Source organism: Schistocerca americana, chromosome 5 (assembly GCF_021461395.2).
Source record: "Schistocerca americana isolate TAMUIC-IGC-003095 chromosome 5, iqSchAmer2.1, whole genome shotgun sequence".
Lineage (NCBI taxonomy): Eukaryota > Metazoa > Arthropoda > Insecta > Orthoptera > Acrididae > Schistocerca > Schistocerca americana.
Genome location: NC_060123.1, coordinates 246,474,345 through 246,494,274, shown reverse-complemented (window position 1 = coordinate 246,494,274; position 19,930 = coordinate 246,474,345). Strand labels below are relative to the sequence as shown.

The window sequence follows — 19,930 nt, the reverse complement described above, 5'->3', positions numbered from 1 at the left end:
CAATTTACCTAGAACTTGATATAGTTGCTCTCTGTCCATGCTATTATAAGCTGCTTTAAAATCAATAAAAAGATATGTTTTGATCCCATATTCCTATGTTTTTTCAAGAATTTGTCTTAAGGTAAATAGCTAGTCAATGGTCAACTTACTGGGAATAAATCTGTATTGGTATGGCCCTGTTTCCCTCACTATTATTGGAAGGAGATGGTCGTACAGCATGTTATAGAGGATTTTCTATCCCAGATTAAGCATTGTGATCCCTCTATAGTTACCACATTCCATCTGTTCACCTTTCTTATATATTGGGCATATAATTTCCTCTTTCCATGCTTGAGGCATTTCCTCTTCTTCCCATAGTAAATTAACCAGTTTCATGATGTTCATTTCCAATTCAGAGCCTCTCCTTGCTTGAAAAGTTCTGTTGGTATGCCGTCTGTTCCTACTGCCTTGTTGTTCTTTAATTTCCTCATTGAAGTTCTCACCTCTTCTAAGTTAGGTGGGTCCACACTGTTATCTGAGTCCTCTTCTTCCTGTATTTCTGTTGGATTCCCTGGTACAACTGGTCTCAGATTCAGGAGTTTATCAAAGTAGTGATGCCACATCTCACATATCTCCTTCCCTTCACTTATAATTTCGCCATTATCTTTTATGAAACTTGTTGAACCCTTAAAAGGTTTCCGTACCTTTTTCACCTCCCTATGAAATTCCCTTGCCTCGTCTGCACTTCCCAGAAACCCCATTTCTTCAGTATTTACCTCCATCTACTCCATCTTTTTCCTCTGATGGGTCGTTTTTTTTTTAATTCTCTGTTTTTCTTTATATTCTTCCATTATCCTCCTGGTACAATGTGGTTGTAATGTCCTTCTGTATGCTTTATTTTTTTCATTTGTTACTGCTTCACATTCAGTACCAAACCACGAATTTCTTGTTTGCCTTATGCTGTTCCCAAGTATCTCGCTTGCTGCTGCTTGCACTGTCTTTTTTATCTTTTCCAAATGATGTTCAATGTTTCCAGAATGAGATTTTCACTCTGCAGCGGAGTGTGCGCTGATATGAAACTTCCTGGCAGATTAAAACTGTGTGCCCGACCGAGACTCGAACTCAGGACCTTTGCCTTTCGCGGGCAAGTGCTCTACCACTGAGCTACCAAAGCACGACTCACGCCTGGTCCTCACAGCTTTACTTCTGCCAGTATCCGTCTCCTACCTTCCAAACTTTACAGAATCTCTCCTGCGAAGCAGGCAAAGGCAGCGAAAGGCAAAGGTCCTGAGTTCGAGTCTCGGTTGGGCACACAGTTTTAATCTGCCAGGAAGTTTCATCTTCAATGTTGTTACATTCTACAGCACTTCAAATGGCCTGAATTATTCTCTCCTGGTATCATTCCCTTGCTTCCTCTGATTCTAAAGTTGTGATGTTCTATTTCTGTGTATCGGGCCAGGTTCCTTTCACTGCATTTGATGGTCTTGCCCTCACCCGTGCCCAAACTAGAAAGTGATCCATGTTTATACTTGGACCTCTTAAACTCCTTACATCCAATAAGTCTGACTTGTGCCTCACATCAATTAGTACATAGTCGATCTGATGTACTGTATTTCCATCTGGTGCTGTCCATGCTCCCTCATGTTTTTATTTGTGTAGGAACAATGGTGAGCCTACCACGTTTCTAAATGTTGCAAATAATATCAATCTTGTTGCATTGTCATTACTTATGGCATGTTTACGATAGATGCCAATTATTCATCTATAGCTCTGTTCTCTTCCCATCTGGGCATTTAGGTCTCCAGCTGGTATTTTTATATCCTTCCCTGGGCATTCATCATACACTCATTCCAGATATTTGTAGAAATCATCTTTCTCCTCATCCTCTGATTCTACAGTTTGTGCGTCGGCATTAATCATGGAGTAATTGAAGAATTTCCCTTTTATCCTAAGTGTTGATAGTCTCCGGTTTATGGGGTTGAATCCAATTATGAAATGCTTTACTTGATGATGCACCACAAATCCTGTCCCAAACTCATGGTTCCTTTCATTACAGCTAAAAAACATGTTTGCTTCTTTCTTTTCTAGGATTCCACATCTGGTCCATCTTACTTCTTGTAATGCTATGATTCTCTGCTTCAGGTTCATAATCTGATCTAACTCCCTTCTTCTGTAACTGTCAATGAGAAATAATTCCCTTTTTCCGCAGTTGTAAGTGCATATCTGCTGTATGTTTGGACACTCTCCAAATAGCATCCGACTGGAACAGTGATCACAAATCAGCTGTCTATAGGTTATTTAGTTTGCATAGTAACATTCCACTTGTTCATTGAGCAACTGCCTGCACAGATACAGGTGCATCTTATATTCAAAATTAATATAAAATTTGATTTAAAATTCCTGCCAGTTTTAAAAGTGGCCATATGTTTTCGATGGCATGGGAAACATATCTCTAACTGACAATAGCAGTGCACAAATGCGATGAACTTGAGTTGTGGAGACTGACAAGCTTGCTAACACTGTCTCTCTCCCATCCCACCATCACAAACCCAGAAAACTGTCTAGCCTATGATGCGTCATTGCGGTGATAGTGAGCTTGAATTGAAAATGATTTGTGTTATCAGTAACAGTATGACAATTTTGTTAGTAGCGAGTTTTATAATGGAAAAAACAAAAGGTGTTCATAAGATGTCGGCAATAAATTTAAAGTAACAGCATATGCAGAACAACATGGAAACAGAGCAGCTGAGCAACATTTTGGCCCTCCACCAACAGGAAAAAAAAAAGAGGAAGACTCAATGTGCAGACAGATGACTAAATGCAAAAAGGCCAAAGCTAAATTATGACTTACTGAAATGTATTCAAGGGCACCATCAAAACAGCATTGGAATTAAGACAAAAATGATTCAAGTAAACACTCATAAGCTAGCACTACAGCGGAACTTAACAAACTTAAGGGTGGAGTGGATTGGTGCTACAGGTTTATGAAGCATCATAGACTTAGCATGGGAACCAAAACCAAAATATCTCAGTAAATGCTACAGGGGTATGAAGAGAAAAAAATATCTTCCCATTGCTTTATTATTCAACACTAAAAGAAAACCAGCATGGAACTACGCCAAACAGTGAATATGGACGAAACTCCTCTGACGTTCAATGTATCGAGTCACAGAACTGTTACCAAGCACTGTTGTCACGAAATTATAACAACAAGTAGACAAGAAAAAGTGCATTACATTGTTGTCCTTTCATGTTGTGCTGATGGAATTAAGCTTAATCCCATGATCATTTTCAAGCACATAACAATGCCAACGCCTTCTGAAATACTGCCAGGTGGTGGTGTTCATGTATATGACAAGGGCTGGACGAGGCTGGTATGGAATTATGGATTAGCAGAATGTGGGAGGGAAGGAGAGGTGCTTTACTAAAGAAGAGTTCTCTTCTTGTGCTAAATCAGTTTTGTAGTCATTTGAAAAATTCTTTGAAAGAGAAAATGAGGCAGGGAAATGCAGAGCTTTCTGTTATTCTGGCAGAACTTATTTCACAATTTGCAACTTCTTGGTGTCTCGATAAATAAACCATTTAAAGTGTATACAAGAAAGGGCTGGAACAAATGGATGATGGATGAAACTCGGCATGAATTCACGTCGAAGGGAGCTTTAACCCTCAAGCGGGTGCGCCGTTTTTCGTAACACGAGCGGGTGCGCGGCGCACTTTGTACACGTGAAAAGAATATGTTTCCTTATGTTACCAACATAAGTCATGTATGATCAAAATCACAGTTTAATCTTAGTTTATTTCAACAAGGAGAAAATAAACGTACATAATATGAGCTAAACTACCTACTGTTTTATTAAACAATAATGAAATAAATTTTCACTATAAAACACTGTTGCCAAGGACAGGTGTTAAAAAGACAATAATGACACATTCGAAGCACTAAGCAGTGCAGCTGCACCAAATCTCAGTCAGCTGCTTATTCGATGACTAATTATCTCATAGACAACTGCCTTAACGTGTGATTATGTTGCTAGTTCATAACTGGGGTCATTTTTTTTAACTGATCGTAAATTTTCTCACACCAAGCTCGCTTTGTATTTTATATTACTGCTGCTCCCTTGGACGTACAACAATGCAATTTATCGCTGTGTTACCTGAAGTAATACTGAAGGAATAGGTATAGGTTTGTAGTTATGAAACAAAAATGGAACCGCACAAAATCATTTTATTTTTGGTTGACGCACTGTATACACAGGTTTACCCGCTCGAGGGTTAAAATGATCTACAATCAAACAAGTGAGTCAGTGGATAAAACAGTCTTGGTCTAGAGTCAGAGAAGACATTACTGTTAAGAGGAAGAAGAAGAAATTTCAGATGACAATTCCCAGGGATTCTGGAGGTTAGTTTGGTTGTATAAACAAATTTTTCTTTTGTCTGGTTTCGCACTCCAATAATAAAAGTGGTAAAAACATTAGTTTTAAAAAAATGCTTAAAAATCAAGGTGCATTTACAGTCCATAAAATATGATAACAATAATATATACTCAAGCCTCTACAATATAAAGGCAGTGGACAGTGAGCACGGTGTTAGTCTTCTGCAAAAGTTCCTAGGGAGAAATCTGTTGTACAACATCCTAGTGATCAGATTATCAGCAAATGCAGCACAACATCTGCACAGTTCAGACTCTTTTAATAATTTTCATATGGCTTTAGACTCAGAATATTTTAAGGACAGATTGGACTTTGTTTATGTAGTGCACAGAGTAGACTTAGCTTGTTTTCATCTACAGTTTGTATAATCGGAATACCTGTTGCAGCAAGATCATATGAAGGCTTAGATGAATTAAGATGGTTGCCAATAAATTAGTAGATTTTCCCACTTGCACAGTTTTCTGTCCACTAATGGTCAGAGTTGACTACCTATTCCCTCAGTTAAATATAAGGTCAGTGTAGAAGATGAAAGCAGTAAATACGACAACCTCATTTCTGGGCCACCTAGACACACATATATAGAACCAGCAAATCCAAGTTCCAGTAGGGACAATTAGGTTTTGCCCACAAGAGCCACAGTATCAGTATCACACACCTGTATCACCAGGAGTAGTTTAGAATTATAAATATAGCTTCCGTCAAGTAAAGATAATGTAGAAAACACTTCACAAGTCCATTGGAAAGAGTTCAAAGCCTGTAGCAGGACTGGCATGATTCAACAACATCTGGATGCAGCTTCCACAAATTGTGTGAACAAGCACTAAAAACATACTACTAATGCAGATAATTAAATTGTATGACCACAAGTTAAGGATGAAACCATAAAATAAAAAACCATAAGTTTACAACATCCATATAAGAATGTTTCTGAGCAATGGTGTTTTAGATTTCCTGACATCATACAAAAAGGCATCTACTTTGAAAATCAATTTTTAAAAGAAAGTATTCATTGTATTTTCGTAAAGAAAGATTTTCAGTGCTCATCCCTGAAACTGGCAATGTAATATAGTATTTCCCTTTCACACAACGTACAGAAGCACGGCATTCTAAAGGGAAAGGAAGAGCATCAGACAGAGTGGAGCATATACCATCACCAACACATAAATGCACCACCTCTATTTAATTAAGGGTATTTCTCAAAAATACTAAGCACAATTTCGCTCCTCCTCCTCCACCTGTTCTGATTTCACTAATTACCCCATTCTCTGAGGAAACAGAAAAATTATTTTAGACACTAACAGAATTTCTTTCGTTTATCTTAGTTTCTGAACTTGAGCAATTAGCCCAAAATTAGGTTATAAGGGTAACTATAAATCTATGAAGCTTTTGTTGGTATAGGTAAAGGGCTAAACATAACGTAACAACTTTTTTAAGTGGGTTCAGCAAGTTAGTTCAAAAGAACCATCACCCACTGCTGGGAGTGTCATTGGCTGTAGAAAAAAAGAAAGCGAATAAGAGAGAGAAAGCATTTTGTGTGATGGAATTTGCCTGTTACCAATTGGAAATGAGTGTGCAGAGAGTCTTCCATGGCAAGACATCACCAGTTTACAACAGCACAGTGAAATTGTACAAGAAAATAGAGGACGAAAGTCGTTTGTGCAATGTAAAACAATGGGGCCAACAGCACATGTCAGAATAGATAATGGATGGTGTGAGTGACATGATGATGTAATATACCACAAAATCTACATGTCAAGCTAGTATACAAACTGAACATCCCTCATCAAACAGTGTGGAATATCCTTTGTACATGATTTAGAGTGAAGCCATACACTCCTGCAAGTCATAAGCCACAATGACTAATTGTGCCATCTGCATTTCCACACAGATATGCAAAAACATCTTGAAAATCTTCAGTGAGAAAGTCACTTTTCATCTTCCTGGGAAGGTCAGCCAACCTAACACATGCATATGGGGGGCAGAAAATCCTTAAGCAACTGTTAAATTTGTAAAGGGTTCCAAGAAAGTTAAGGTGTTCTGTGCTATATCCAACAACACTAACACGCCCTTCTTCTTCACTGAGAGGACTATCTACGGTTTCACCTATATCGACAAGATGCAATTGTGGCTCATGCCACAAGCTGAAACTGGTAACAGATTTCATCTTTCCAACATGAGACTGCCCATCCACATTTGACAGTTGTGATTACATGAAGGAGACGTTGCTAGACTGCTGCACAGGCCATGCTGTGGCCACTGGCCTGCCACTACTTGAGGGGCTGCTGCAGTCACCAGACTTTATGCCTTATGATTTTTTTTAATTTTTTTTATTAATTGATTACATCAAGGTCAACATTTATGCTCCAACTCTACCATAGAAACTCAAAGACTTGCAACACTCCAGCACAGCGGCTGTTCTTAGCATCACCCCCGATAGGCTGGGTCAGGTATGGTGAGAATTGGACTATCGATTAAATATTTGTCATGTGATGTGAACACACAGAACATTTATAAATACTATAAAAAATTAGTGTGTCTTTCACATGATGTATCACCTGTTATGTTATTCTTGGCCATTTATCTGTATCAATTTTTTGAAATACTTCATGAACTTTATAATTATCCTGCATATGAAGTCATGCTAAATTTAAAAAAAATATTCAAATCAGCAGAATATAACTCTGCAACTGAGATTTATAGATGGGAAGGAATTAACTTCTGTGAACATACTTGCACGAGTTGAGGTAAGTCGATATGCTCTCCTCCATGTACTCCTGTGCCTTCCTCGTTGGCTCCCCTTGCATAAAGGCAGAGAGTGCTGCCATTTCCAGTGCTCCTGCATAGTAAAGCCACGCTTGGTCAGCAGAGAAATCCCGCTTAGCAGAATGGTATGCTTGGAAAGCCAATGTGTAGTGACCAAACATGAAGCACAAATCACCGAGTCTTCTCAGCTGCAGTTCTGGTGAGTCAGTACTATAGCTGAAAGAAACACACATTACTGAATTGTAATTCATATAGTCTTTCATTAACCATGTTCTTAGATCCCAACAATGAGACCCTTCAGGGCTGTGGAATGAGATGAGTTACACATTAACAAAACAAAAGCAAATCATAAAAACTTAATCTGTACATTGAATTAACAGTAAACTATCACTATCATGGGGAATTATTGTGACACCACTGTCTTTGTTGTCTAAGGTGTGTAATGAGCCAACCACATTTCATCTACAGTCACAATAGAGCTCAGAAAATCCTCACTTTCTAATTCAAGTTGTTCAAGAAATTAGCAGGCACTACTAACACGATTTGTCTTGTGCTCCTCTGTCACCTGTTTTGTGACCCCATCTTGCACACAGTTTCTGGTATACCATCACTTCTGTCGGTGTCTCGTATAAGGTAATTCTGGAGAGTTGTAGAAATATTACAGAAATTTCATCCACTGTCAACTGGTGGTCTTCATGAAAAGTTTCCTTGTTTTCTGCCACCAACTAATCAGTCAAAATGGAAGGTCTTCCACTCCTGTCTTGTTACAGGGTGACAATTATTGAACTATGTGAAATAAAATCATCATAACTTCTGAACGGTTTGCATTATGACATTAAAACTGCATGGTTGACCATGGGGCATGACGGGGATTAGTATGCGCATATGGTTTGGTTTAGTGATGAAGCCCACTTTCATTTGGATGGGTTCATCAATGAGGAAAACTGACCCATTTTAGTTACTGAGAACCCGCATTTCATGATCAGGAAGTCTCTTCACCCTCAACGTGTAACTCTGTGGTGTGCAGTGTTCAGTCACGAAATAATTGGTGCAATATTCCTTGATGGCACACTGACTACCAAACGGTACATGAAAGTTTTGGAAGATGGTTTCATCCCCATTATCCAAAGCGACCCTAATTTTGACAGGATGTGGTTCATGCAAGTCGGAGCTCGACCGCATTGAAGCAGGAGAGAGTTTGATAACATGGAGGAGCACTTTGGGGACTGCATTCTGGCTCTGGGGTATCCAGAGGCCACTGGCATGGGCCTCTATCGGTGGCCATATTCTCCAGATCTGTACACAAGTGACTCCATTTTGTGGGGCTATATTAAAGACAAGGTGTAGAGCAATAACCCCAAATCATTGCTGAGCTGAAAACAGCCATTCAGGGGGTCACTGACAATCAATTTTCCGACACTTTAGCGCGTCATGCAGAATTTTGCTATTCATCTGCACCACACCACCACCAATAATGGCAGGCATACCAAACATGTCATAATCGAAATTTGAATATCTGTAGTGACATTTAAATGTTGAATAATGTTTTTGCATGCCATAGTTTGTAACTAACTTATGTTTATTTATATATATAACTGTCACCTTGTATGAACAATTGTTCTGCCATCTTTAAACTCCCTACACCACATAAAAACACTCTTTCTGTTCATAACACCTTCACCATAAGCAATTCTGATTCACACAAAAAAGTGGGTAGGTGTCACCCCTTCCATGAATAGGAAGCGGATCACAGCAACCGGCTCACACTTGGCGGAAATCCTTACTGATATCTTTCATGCGACTGGACACTACAAAGTGATTTAAGTACTACCACATTCCTGCGATGTTTGCTCTGTTCAGAGGAACCCCCTCTATCACTCAGTGTTGCCAACCCATAAAAAACCACAGCCTGTTACGATAACAGTACACTTACTTTCTGAACATGCTTCGTATGTAGAAGTATTCTCCTCATAGAACAAGATACTTTAATCTCAGTAGTAACCTATCCCTCATCTTTGTTCTGTTTGATTTTACAATAATTTGTTCCAGAGGAAAACAAGACAAGGTGCTACTGGAATATGTTTAAGAAAGATTTAAATTCTCAGTCTACTCTATTTGGCTTTTAAATTTCTCCCAAATATTTCTTCCCATAATTTCTCACTAAATACTAGAATTGAGCCATAGTTGTCAATTCTGTATTACAATCCATCTGATTTGTAAATAACAGGCCAGGATATTTTATGGTTAACTTCGGACCGTCATGGTCTGATGTACCACTGACTATTGGTTTTACAGCTAAATCACTGCAAGTTGTTGGCTCTAAACAAAATGTCAATAGGTGCTGCACTACGTGCCTCCATCTTTATAGGGAATTTTACTGTGGAAAATAATCCAAAGCTGGATATCAACCCTGGGTGCCCTCAGTCAGTGCTCTGTGACAGACTGCCTATTACTGTACTTTTAAACTATTATCGAGTACAATGCTAAAAGTAATTACATCTTGAAGGCATGTCTAGTCTCATTTATCTGATTTGGGCTGACTATCAGATATGACATGTTAATGGTATAAGAACTTTTAGCATTGTCCTCGATAATGGCCAAAGTTTAGATAGTGCAGAAGAAAAATACAGTAATAAACAGTCAAATGGTGGTCTAGTGTTTCAAAAGATTCTACACGACTGTGCCCCCAGTACTATCGAAAACTTTTTACCAAGACTGAAGCCTCTACAAACAATGATCCTCCTGTTAAGTTTGTGTAATCCCATTAAAACCATTTCTAGCTGCTTTGTAAAACTCACAATACTCTCTGTTAATGGCCTATAAACTGTCAGTACTACAAGTTTTGTTTGTTTCTTGATATACTATTGTAGCACAGCAAGCAAAGTTGTTAAACAATATTCACTAAACTGAAGGGCCTGACACACAGCTCTATTTTTACCATATATAGTTACTCTCCTTTTCTTCTTGTTAGTTTTACAGTTGTACAACATTGGTTTGTATCCATCAAGAAGAATCAGTTCAGTTTAAGTGATTTTCATGTCATGTTCAAGCAGTTCATCTCATTTATTCATCTTTCATTTGAATCCCATAAACAAAAATCTAAAGATGTGAAGTCCGGTGATCTTGGTGGCCAGTTAACTTAACTATCATGATCAATCTAATGATTAGAGTAAGTGTGGTTGAGATGTTTACTGCCACATCTAATACAATGTGAAGAGGTTCCATCATGCTGGAAGTACACTGCAGACCCTGGGGATAAAGGAACATCGTCAAGGTGTTTAACACCTTCTCCATGCAGATGGAGAAGCTCGCATGTTTGCAAGAAGCTGAGAGCTACGCCAAGGGTACTGCAGCTACCGGCATCATCTCCCGTGCCAGAGAGGCCTATCCTGTTTTATTTTTTCCATCTAATTTTATCCATTCAACCGCCTAAGTAGTTTATGAAAAAGAGTAAAATGACCACACCAATGAAGCCTATGAAGCTAACGAAAAGAGATGAAGAACATTAATTTTCATATGTTTGTAAAAACTCCTGCCACATGTTTCATCAATCTTGTTCTGTGCCTTTTGCCGTCCATGACAGAGAGATGAAGTGAATTTCTGTTTAGTTCACTAATAATATGGAATATATTAATTCTTATGGTACAAAGTTAATGTCACTTATTAGCTCCTTATTTCACCTGATCTATCTGTCACAGGTACCCGTGATACCTCAGAGAAACAAGAAATTTAAGCATAGAAAGCTGGACACCGTAGTGTTGCCTTTAAAGAATAAGAGTAGGTAAATAGCTTCGAGGCTCAAACAACTATCAAATTGATAACATATTTTTCATTCATATGAAAAATCATAAGCAGTGCTGTGCATAAATTAGCTGAGACACATCCTCCCAAGTGAACTAACTGTTGTTGCGTTTCTTGTGCGGCGCCACAACCGGGTAGCGTCGTAATTTCGCCATAATATTTCACCAGACGTACACGCTGCCATCTTCAGATGGTTCCTGATGAATGCTGTGCTGTTCCTCTCGGCGTCCTATATATACTAGCAGTTATCCCCTCCACCGTTACTCTCCTGGTGTCTTTGATGTGGCTAGTGTGGCAGCTACTGGAGGTGGTGGGGGAAGCGGCGCCTGGGCCTGAACTGGGGTCTGCAGTCTCCCTGCTACCGCTGTCGGGGGCGGTCCTCGATCTCTGGGGCCGCATCTTTCTCTCCAGGCTGAGTGCAGGGTTCCAAGCCTGACTAAGTTGAAGGCCGCTGTCTTTATTAATTAGATCGTCGGTAGCAGTCCCAGAAGTGGGAGGATTGACAGAGTATTTTTGTTTTTTCAAAGTCCATAGTATGGCCAGTCTTTATACAATGGTCAGCCACAGCTGATTTAGTGGCCTGGCATAATTCGGTATGGCGCTTGTGTTCACGGCACCTCTCTTCTACAGTGCAGACTGTCTCCCCAATGTATGATTTTCCGCACTGACAGGGAATTTGATCAACGCCTGGTTTTCAAAGGCCTAGGCCATCTTTCACTGAACCCAGTAGAGTCAAGGTTTTTGCAGGGGGTTGGAATACACATTTTACATTGTGTTTCCCCAGTATTCTGCCAATTTTTTTTTTTTTTGAGGTGTTTCCGACAAACAGAATGCACGCCAATGACTTGTGTTGTTCTGTTTCTTCTTCATGTTCTCTTGGCACAGTCTGTCTGAGTGCATATCTTATTTGCTTCTGGTTGTACCCATTAATCCGAAACGTCTCTAAGTGCTGCAGTTCTGCTGGAAGGCTCTCCTGATCGCAGATCGATCGTGCCCTGTGAAGAAGTGTGTGCAAAATGCGCTACAGGACGATCTAATTAATAAAGACAGCGGCCTTCAAATTGGTCAGGCTTGGAACCCTGCACTCAGCCTGGAGAGAAAGATGCAGTCCCAGAGATCGAGGACCGCCCCCCGAAGGCAGCAGCAGGGAGACTGCAGACCCCAGTTCAGACCCAGGCACTGCTTCCCCCACCACCTCCAGTAGCCGCCGCACCGGCCACATTAAAGACACCAGGAGAGGATCGGTGGAAGGGATAACGGCTAGTATATATACGGCGCCGAGTGGAATGGCACAGCATTCATCAGGAACCAGCTGAAGATGGCAGCGTGTACATCTGCAGAAATATTGTGGAGAAATTACGACACGCAATTGGATACCCGAGAACTGTTCAAATTGGAAATATGCCAGGAAAACTTCAGATCCCATATCAAGTACCTCTACAGGGAGGAAATGCTTCAACAGATGAAGATGCTGGACAAGCTGCGGAACAAGAAGGAGCAACTGCTGTGTTCGCTTGCGTTCCTGCTTAGATGCTGAGACGGTACTGTCGTGCTGCCTTTCGCCAAGATAACTCATCACATAAGGACTGCAACGGCCAGGCGCATCATGAGATGAGCCAGCTTAGCACTGGTAACAGAGAGAATTCATTGTACTCCCCGCTGCCTGGATGACACTTCGAAGAAAATGCCGGATGTCCATCTCAAGATATCTTCAGTTCTACCTCCCATATCACGGGAAAGGGCTGACGCTGCCACCTGGACACAAGGAGATGGCGCACGAAGAAAAGCTATGAGTAAGCAGATATCGAAGTTTGAACGCCTTGTAGGAGGACAGAAGACTACGCAAGAACCACCTAAGCGTACTGTCATCAATCTTACAGGAAGAACGATCAATGATGTAGCAATGTCGGTGCTCAAGAAAGGACTCAACTTCGCCCCAACCCTGACACCTCTACTGATTGTGGACATTATAAGCAGTGTGGAGCAGGTCACCTACACTCTGCCAGCCAATGAAGCAGAAGAAATAAGTCACGAAACGTGCCGTGCGCTCACCAGGCCCATACCACTGAAACAGAACATCTCTAAGGAGGAGAAGGCGGCCATCCGCGAGTTACGCAGCAATCCTGAGTTGGTGGTCTTGCCTGCTGACAAAGGCAATGCTACAGTACTGCTCCAGCACTCAGAATATAAGAGGAAAATGTACGAACTTCTCGATGACGGAGCCTACAGAAGGATAGAAGGAGACCCAACAAGTCGCCTTCAAAGTACCTTTGATGGAAAAACTGTCAAGAAACTTCTACCACAAGCGGCTGCACCGCCACAGCTGTACGGGCTACCAAAGGTCCACAAGGATGGGACACCAATGTGTCCAATAGTCAGCAAAATAAGAGCAGCAACCTATGAACTGGTCCAACACCTGATGGGTGCCCTTAGTCCATTTCTGGGAAAATGCGAACACCACATCCGCAATGCCGTCCACTTTGTGCAGCGTATACAAGAATTTCGGCTCCAGAATAGCGACTTGTTAGTGAGCTTCGACATAGTGTCCCTCTTCACTAGGGTACCACTGAAAGACTCCATCGATCTGATAAGCAAGAAATTCGACAACAACCTAACAAGGCTCTTCGAGTTCGTGCTCACCTCAACATACTTCATGTTTGACGGAAATTATTATGAACAGACAGATGGCATTGCCATGGGATGCCCGCTTTCACCGGTTGTAGCCAACTTTTTTATGGAAAATTTCGAACAGAAGGCATTAGAAAAAGTCAAACAAAAACCAACTTGTTTGTTCCACTACGTGGATGACACGTTCATTGTTTGTTCATGTGGACGGGACAGCTTAAATGAATTTCTCGAACACCTCAACTCGCTGCACCTCAACATACAATTCACAGTGGAGGTGGAGCAGGATGATGCCCTACCGTCCTTGACGTCCTGGTGAAACGGAAACCTGACGGCAAGCTGGGACACAGTGTATACAGAAAACCTACACACACCGATTTGTACCTAAATGCCTTCAGTTGCCACCACAACTCCCAGCGTGAAGGTGTTTTGCGCACACTTGTTCACAGGGCATGATCGATCTCCAATCAGGACAGCCTACCAGCAGAACTGCAGCACCTCAAGACAACATTTCGGAAAAATGGGTACAACCAGAAGCAAATAAGACATGCCCTCAGACAGACTGCGCCAAGAGAACAAGAAGAAGAAACAGAAGAACACAAGTCATTGGCATGCATTCTGTTTGTCGGAAACACCTCAAGAAAAAATGGTAAAATCCTGGAGAAACACAATGTGAAATGTGTATTCCGACCCCCTGCAAAAACCTTGACTCTACTGCGTTCAGTGAAAGATGACCTAGGCCTTCGAAAACAGGCGTTTATCAAATTCCCTGTCAGTGCGGAAAATCATACATTGGGGAGACAGTCTGCACTGTAGAAGAGAGGTGCCGCAAACACAAGCGCCATACCGAATTACGCCAGGCCACTAAATCAGCCATGGCTGACCATTTTATAAAGACTGGCCATACTATGGACTATGAAAAAACAAAAATACTCTGTCAATCCTCCCACTTCTGGGACTGCATTACTAAAGATGCCATCAAAATCCGACTACAGGACGATCTAATTAATAAAGACAGCAGCCTTCAACTTAGTCAGGCTTGGAACCCTGCACTCAGCCTGGAGAGATAGATGCAGTCCCAGAGATCGAGGACCACCCCTGATGGTGGCAGCAGGGAGACTGCAGACCCCAGTTCAGGCCCAGGCGCCGCTTCCCCCACCACCTCCAGTAGCCACCACGCCGGCCACACCAAAGACACCAGGAGAGGAACGGTGGAGGGGGTAACGGCTAGTATACATAGGGCGCCAAGAGGAACGGCACAGCATTCAGCAGGAACCATCTGAAGATAGCAGTGTGTATGTCTGGTGAAATATTGTGGAGAAATTACGACACTACCTGGTCAGATACCCAAGAACTGTTCAAATTGGAAATACGCCGGAAAAACTCCACATTGCACATCATAATTATTATTCTTAAAATTATTAATATATAACTGGTGACTGTTCTCTTGATGGGGCCAAATAGATTACACAGGTCCAATAGTTAAATGATATGAAACATATTGTGCAACATTATATTGTAGTAATTGTTTTTTATTTACTTTGTTTCATGATTGGAATATCACCGAGAGAAAAGCAAGGTCAAACTCTACATGGAATGCATAAATTACAAATGGTTAACCAGAGGAATTGTACCAACATCGTTTAAGATGATTATCTATATGGCAAGAAAGAACTCCATCTTATAGCTCCAATCACTGCTGTTGATAATGCCTCGATCAAAAGTAATATCAATATCTTACCTTGTCCATACATAAACGAAGCATTTCTTTTTGTAAAACAATAGAGATATGAGTTAAAATTATTTTCATTTTTTGAAATGCGGATACAAAAATTGTAAACAGCAACAATAAGCTGCAATACTGGTATAGCATACATCACGTACTGATCAGGAAAATTCTCGCGATCAGTTTGAAGATCAAAATTTGATTTTACTTCATATTTACAAAATGTAACCAGTTAAAAAGGTTGTGCCAACTAATGAAAATAGTGTAGAGATACAAAATGTTGCCACAATGAATGCGATGACAAATGATAGTGACACTGAAAATGTTGATCACATCAACAACAGCTGGGGATACTACACAAATTCAGTTTATGCTAATGGCAATAATGTCTTACCTCATGATGCTACCAGGCTCACAGCAGACAGGACTAATTCCCAATTCTCACAGAGATACATTTTCTCGCATGAAGCCAATGAAAGACACGCTAGTGTGGAGTCAGTAAGTTTCAACTTCCCCATGTCACGAGAATTTGTCTCAAATGTGACAGAACAAGACACAGGTACACAAGATGCTAATGCATCATAGTGCATTCAATGGAGGACATGTATAAAAGGCCTCACTGACCTAATGAAGAATTTATTTAACAATTTTGCTACACAACAAACAGACCAAAAGTTTAATGATTTAAAAATGAACAAAAGCAAATGTTTGATGGTTTTAAGACTGACCTATCACAGAGGTTCAACGTTTTAAGACTGACCCATCACAGAGGTTCAACAATTTAAGTCAAAATCTACACACTACATTTCTAATGATTTAACATACAAACTTACAGATATGGGGAAGAAATTAAAGGTGGAATTATCCACTGATTTGTCTCAGGAAATTGACAACCTAGATCAAGCAGTGTCATCTATAGATGAGGCACAATAGGAAATGGTAGGTAATCTAAAGATCATGAGTGAAGTGCAGACTCAGATACAAGAGGCTCAGTCAGAAATTTGCAGAAATTTAGGAACTGAAACCAGTACTGTTAATGAGTTGCAATCTTCACATAAAAGTTGCTGGAAGCAGTACAGAAGCTGTCAGTAAAACTGAGCACAAGAGCATAAGACTTAAATCAAAGCAGGTGAAGAGGCAGTAAAGGAAAGGGAAAATGAAATGACTGCTAGGACTGAGCTAAGCTTTAAGGCAGCAGGTGAGAAGTTGCAGAGCAGTATAATTAATGCTGCAGATGTCACAAGAGAGATGCCAATAGTAAGCAATCAGGTGCAGTCAGAAAGGATAGATAGTAGTAACACTTATCAATCATTTGCTACCAACCCTTCAGACGGAGAAGAAAGGAATTAAAAAATGCAACAGGCACTGCCAATGCAATACCAGTTGTGCAAACATATCCAGAGTACAATCATGTGCCTCCAAACAATGCCATGGCAGCAACAGACAATATTGTGTGCTTGTCTACTTCATTAATGGATGGGGGTCTGCTCTGTCATGGGCAATTTTCGATTTGTTTCAACAGAGGGTAAGACAACAAAATCCATAGTGTTTATCAGAGCCTTTCACAACATGTTACCCTGCAACTGGTTAAAACCACAGAAAATCCGGTTCATTGTGGGTTACACACAATGTGATGTTTTATTGCGGGCAACAGATATGGCTCAGAGATGCCATATGTATGAGCAATTTTAATGGGCTTTCTTGGACAAATATTGGTCCACAGCAGTCCAAGAGAGGCCACATCGAGAGGCATTCGACTCACCACCATTCAGTAGTAAACATAGGAGACTGAGGAAGTATTTTGAAAAATACTTAAACTAACCTAGGTGATGGACAAACCCAGTTTCCCACATGGACATAATGAAAATACTGAAAAGTCGCCTACCCGCCCACATCAGGAAAAAGCTGATCACAACACCTGGAAAGATATAGAGTACTTCTTATTCGTACTCAACTCGGTTGACATAATTCATAAAGAGAGGCCATCACAACCACAGAACATTAATACACAGTGCAGTGTGCACCTTAGCCAAATAGTCAACAGCAGAATGGCGACGGTGGCAATAACCAACACCGTTGGCACCCACATGCCCTGTGCAACAGCAATAATACAAAAAATAATTATAGTAATGGTGAAACTCAAAGAACACACAAGGTTTCAAAGGAAATCACAAACAGAACTACAACAGACCAGCTTATACTGAACAGAACAGCTATAACCAACAAGTTCACAATGTGCACACAGCAGGCAGCAATAACCAATACACTAATTGGCAGGAACCAACTGCAAATAGACCATTCAGCAGTCCTCTGCCTGGGAATTATAATCAATGGAATAGCAATCATATACCCAGTGTGCGTCAAGATCAAAGATAATTTAATTCTAGGGCAATACAGCACACGGACTGGCAAGGTCAAACCTACAAAGCGCCAGTTGTTGAAGTTACTCACAATGAAGAGGCTAACCCCTCGGGTCAGGAAAACTAACAGGTCACAACAATCCTCCACTTGCAAACCAATAGAAGGGATGGTGACATGCAATTTATTCCAAATTACTTTCCCAGATATGACTGAGTGGAAGATATGAAAGACCAACTGTTTCGGGAAGATGTAAACAACTTAGACAAGGATAATGAGGAGTCACTGCAAGCTGTAATTAATTCTGGGATATGTGATCTAGATGTACCTGTGGTATTTGATATGGGTGCATCAACAAATCTAATATCACAAGGTCTGTATAACAAGTTACAAAGATGATGATATATACCAACTTTTCCGGTACTGAATTGTTGTATTCTGATTGCGATGGGGAGCAAGACAAAAGCAACTAAACTTCAGGCATTAACACCTATTACCACACCCATATTGTAGCTCCATTTTAGCTGTCACCAACCCCAAAGGTGGCATCAGGCTTGCACTTGACGCCTGAAGTACAAACAAAATCATTGTTCCTGTCAGGACATGCCCTGACAACCTTGAAGAATAGTTAATGAAATTTCACAATGTTAAATACTTCACTATAATTGATTTAAAAGAGTCATATTGGCGAACAGCAGCACATGAAAACAGTGGGAAGTACACAGCCTTTGTGTGTGGGGACAGGAGCTAAGAATTTTGTGTTTCATTGTTTGGCTTGAAAGTAAGCACAGGTGTTTTCATTTCCACATTGGACAAAGTTTTGGGACCAGAACTCCTCAGCTGAGTCACTCTCTACGTTGATGACCGGTTAATAATTAATCCCACATGGGTAGAACGTCTGAGGTTTTTGGCACATGTATTATGCCGATTAGCAGAATATGGGGTCGCAGCTAATTTAACAAAATCGAAGTTTAGAATAGAGAAGGTCAAATTTCTGGGTCACACTGCCTTGCCACAGGGTATAATACCTGATCCAGGAAAACTTGATGTGATCAAACATTTCCCAATGTTACAAATAAAGAATAACTCAAATGTTGATGAAAATGAGCAAAAAGTGGTGGGGGATCACCGCTTAACAAATGGCAATGGCTAAAGTGACAGTGCCCAATACGCAACCTAACTAAAATGATCTCACGGTGAGAGGACCAAGAGGATGTCGGCCAAGCTGCTGGGTAAGATTTAATTCCCCGGAGCTTGTTCCCTTGAAGGGAAGACCAGTGGTGATGCCAAAGTGACACCACATGCTAACAGACAGCAACATGGAGATCAGAAGAAATAGGAGAACTAGTGGGCTGAGATAGGAGGACTGCAGCCTTGGCAGCAGGCTCAACAACTTCATTTCCCGTCAGACCTATGTGACCAGGAACCCACATAAACATCACAGTAGCTCCCTCAAAGAGTGAGTAAGTGAAAGCTTTCTTGCAGGCTCTGAAGTGCAGTGTGATAATCGGAGCAGATGACAATTGAAAAGCCTGTGCCACTGGATGTACTGTAAGGCCTGATACTGGGCAAAGAGCTCTGTTATAAATACTGGGCAGCATTCAGGAAACTGATGCCAAAAATCGTCAGTGCCAATGGCAATGGCACGCCCCACAGCTCTGTCAGTCTGAGAGCCAACAGTGTACACAAATGTACCATCAATAAATACCACCTTCACCTTAAAAACTGCCAATTGGGTTTACATGTAAGTGAGATAGCAGTCAGCAAATGGGTAGCACAAGGGAAATGGTCACTCAAGTCGATGCCAGAGAGATGGACCACATGTGCTGATGGGCAAGGTGGGCAGTGCAGAATGAAAGGTCCAAATAAAAATAGGTGTACATGCAGCCTGAAAGAAATGTGGGTGCTCCAGTGTAAAGGCAGATGAGAGTTGATTGAGAAGGTAAGCCAAGAGGGCACCTATCAGATTAGGTTCTGGTTGGTTGGTTTGTTTGGGGAGTAAAGGGATTATCAGTTCCTATTTTTGAGGTCACACAGGTCTCAAATGAAAACCATACCCCAAATGAACCCTACCACTTAAAATTGTGGAAAGTAAAAAAAAAACATAAAAAGAACTGTAACGACACAGCAGGAGAAAATGAAAGAAGCAAGCCAACAGGTTCTCGAAGAGCCCCAAAGGGGACGGTATGCATTAAAAATCACTGAGCAGCAGAAAGGGGTGAGGGAGTTGCCCAATACGCTGGTGGAA

The 19,930-nt window shown here is 40.9% G+C and overlaps 1 protein-coding gene across 3 annotated transcripts in view; it reads right to left on the bottom strand.

Moving 5' to 3' along the window:
• Positions 1-19,930, bottom strand: part of LOC124615731 (trafficking protein particle complex subunit 8) — a 283,551-nt gene that overhangs the window by 200,133 nt on the left and 63,488 nt on the right. For all 3 annotated transcript variants that reach the window (XM_047143805.1, XM_047143803.1, XM_047143806.1), the window contains one exon: positions 7,140-7,388. In XM_047143805.1, the coding sequence (XP_046999761.1) occupies positions 7,140-7,388 (249 nt within the window). The remainder of the gene's footprint in view (positions 1-7,139; positions 7,389-19,930) is intronic.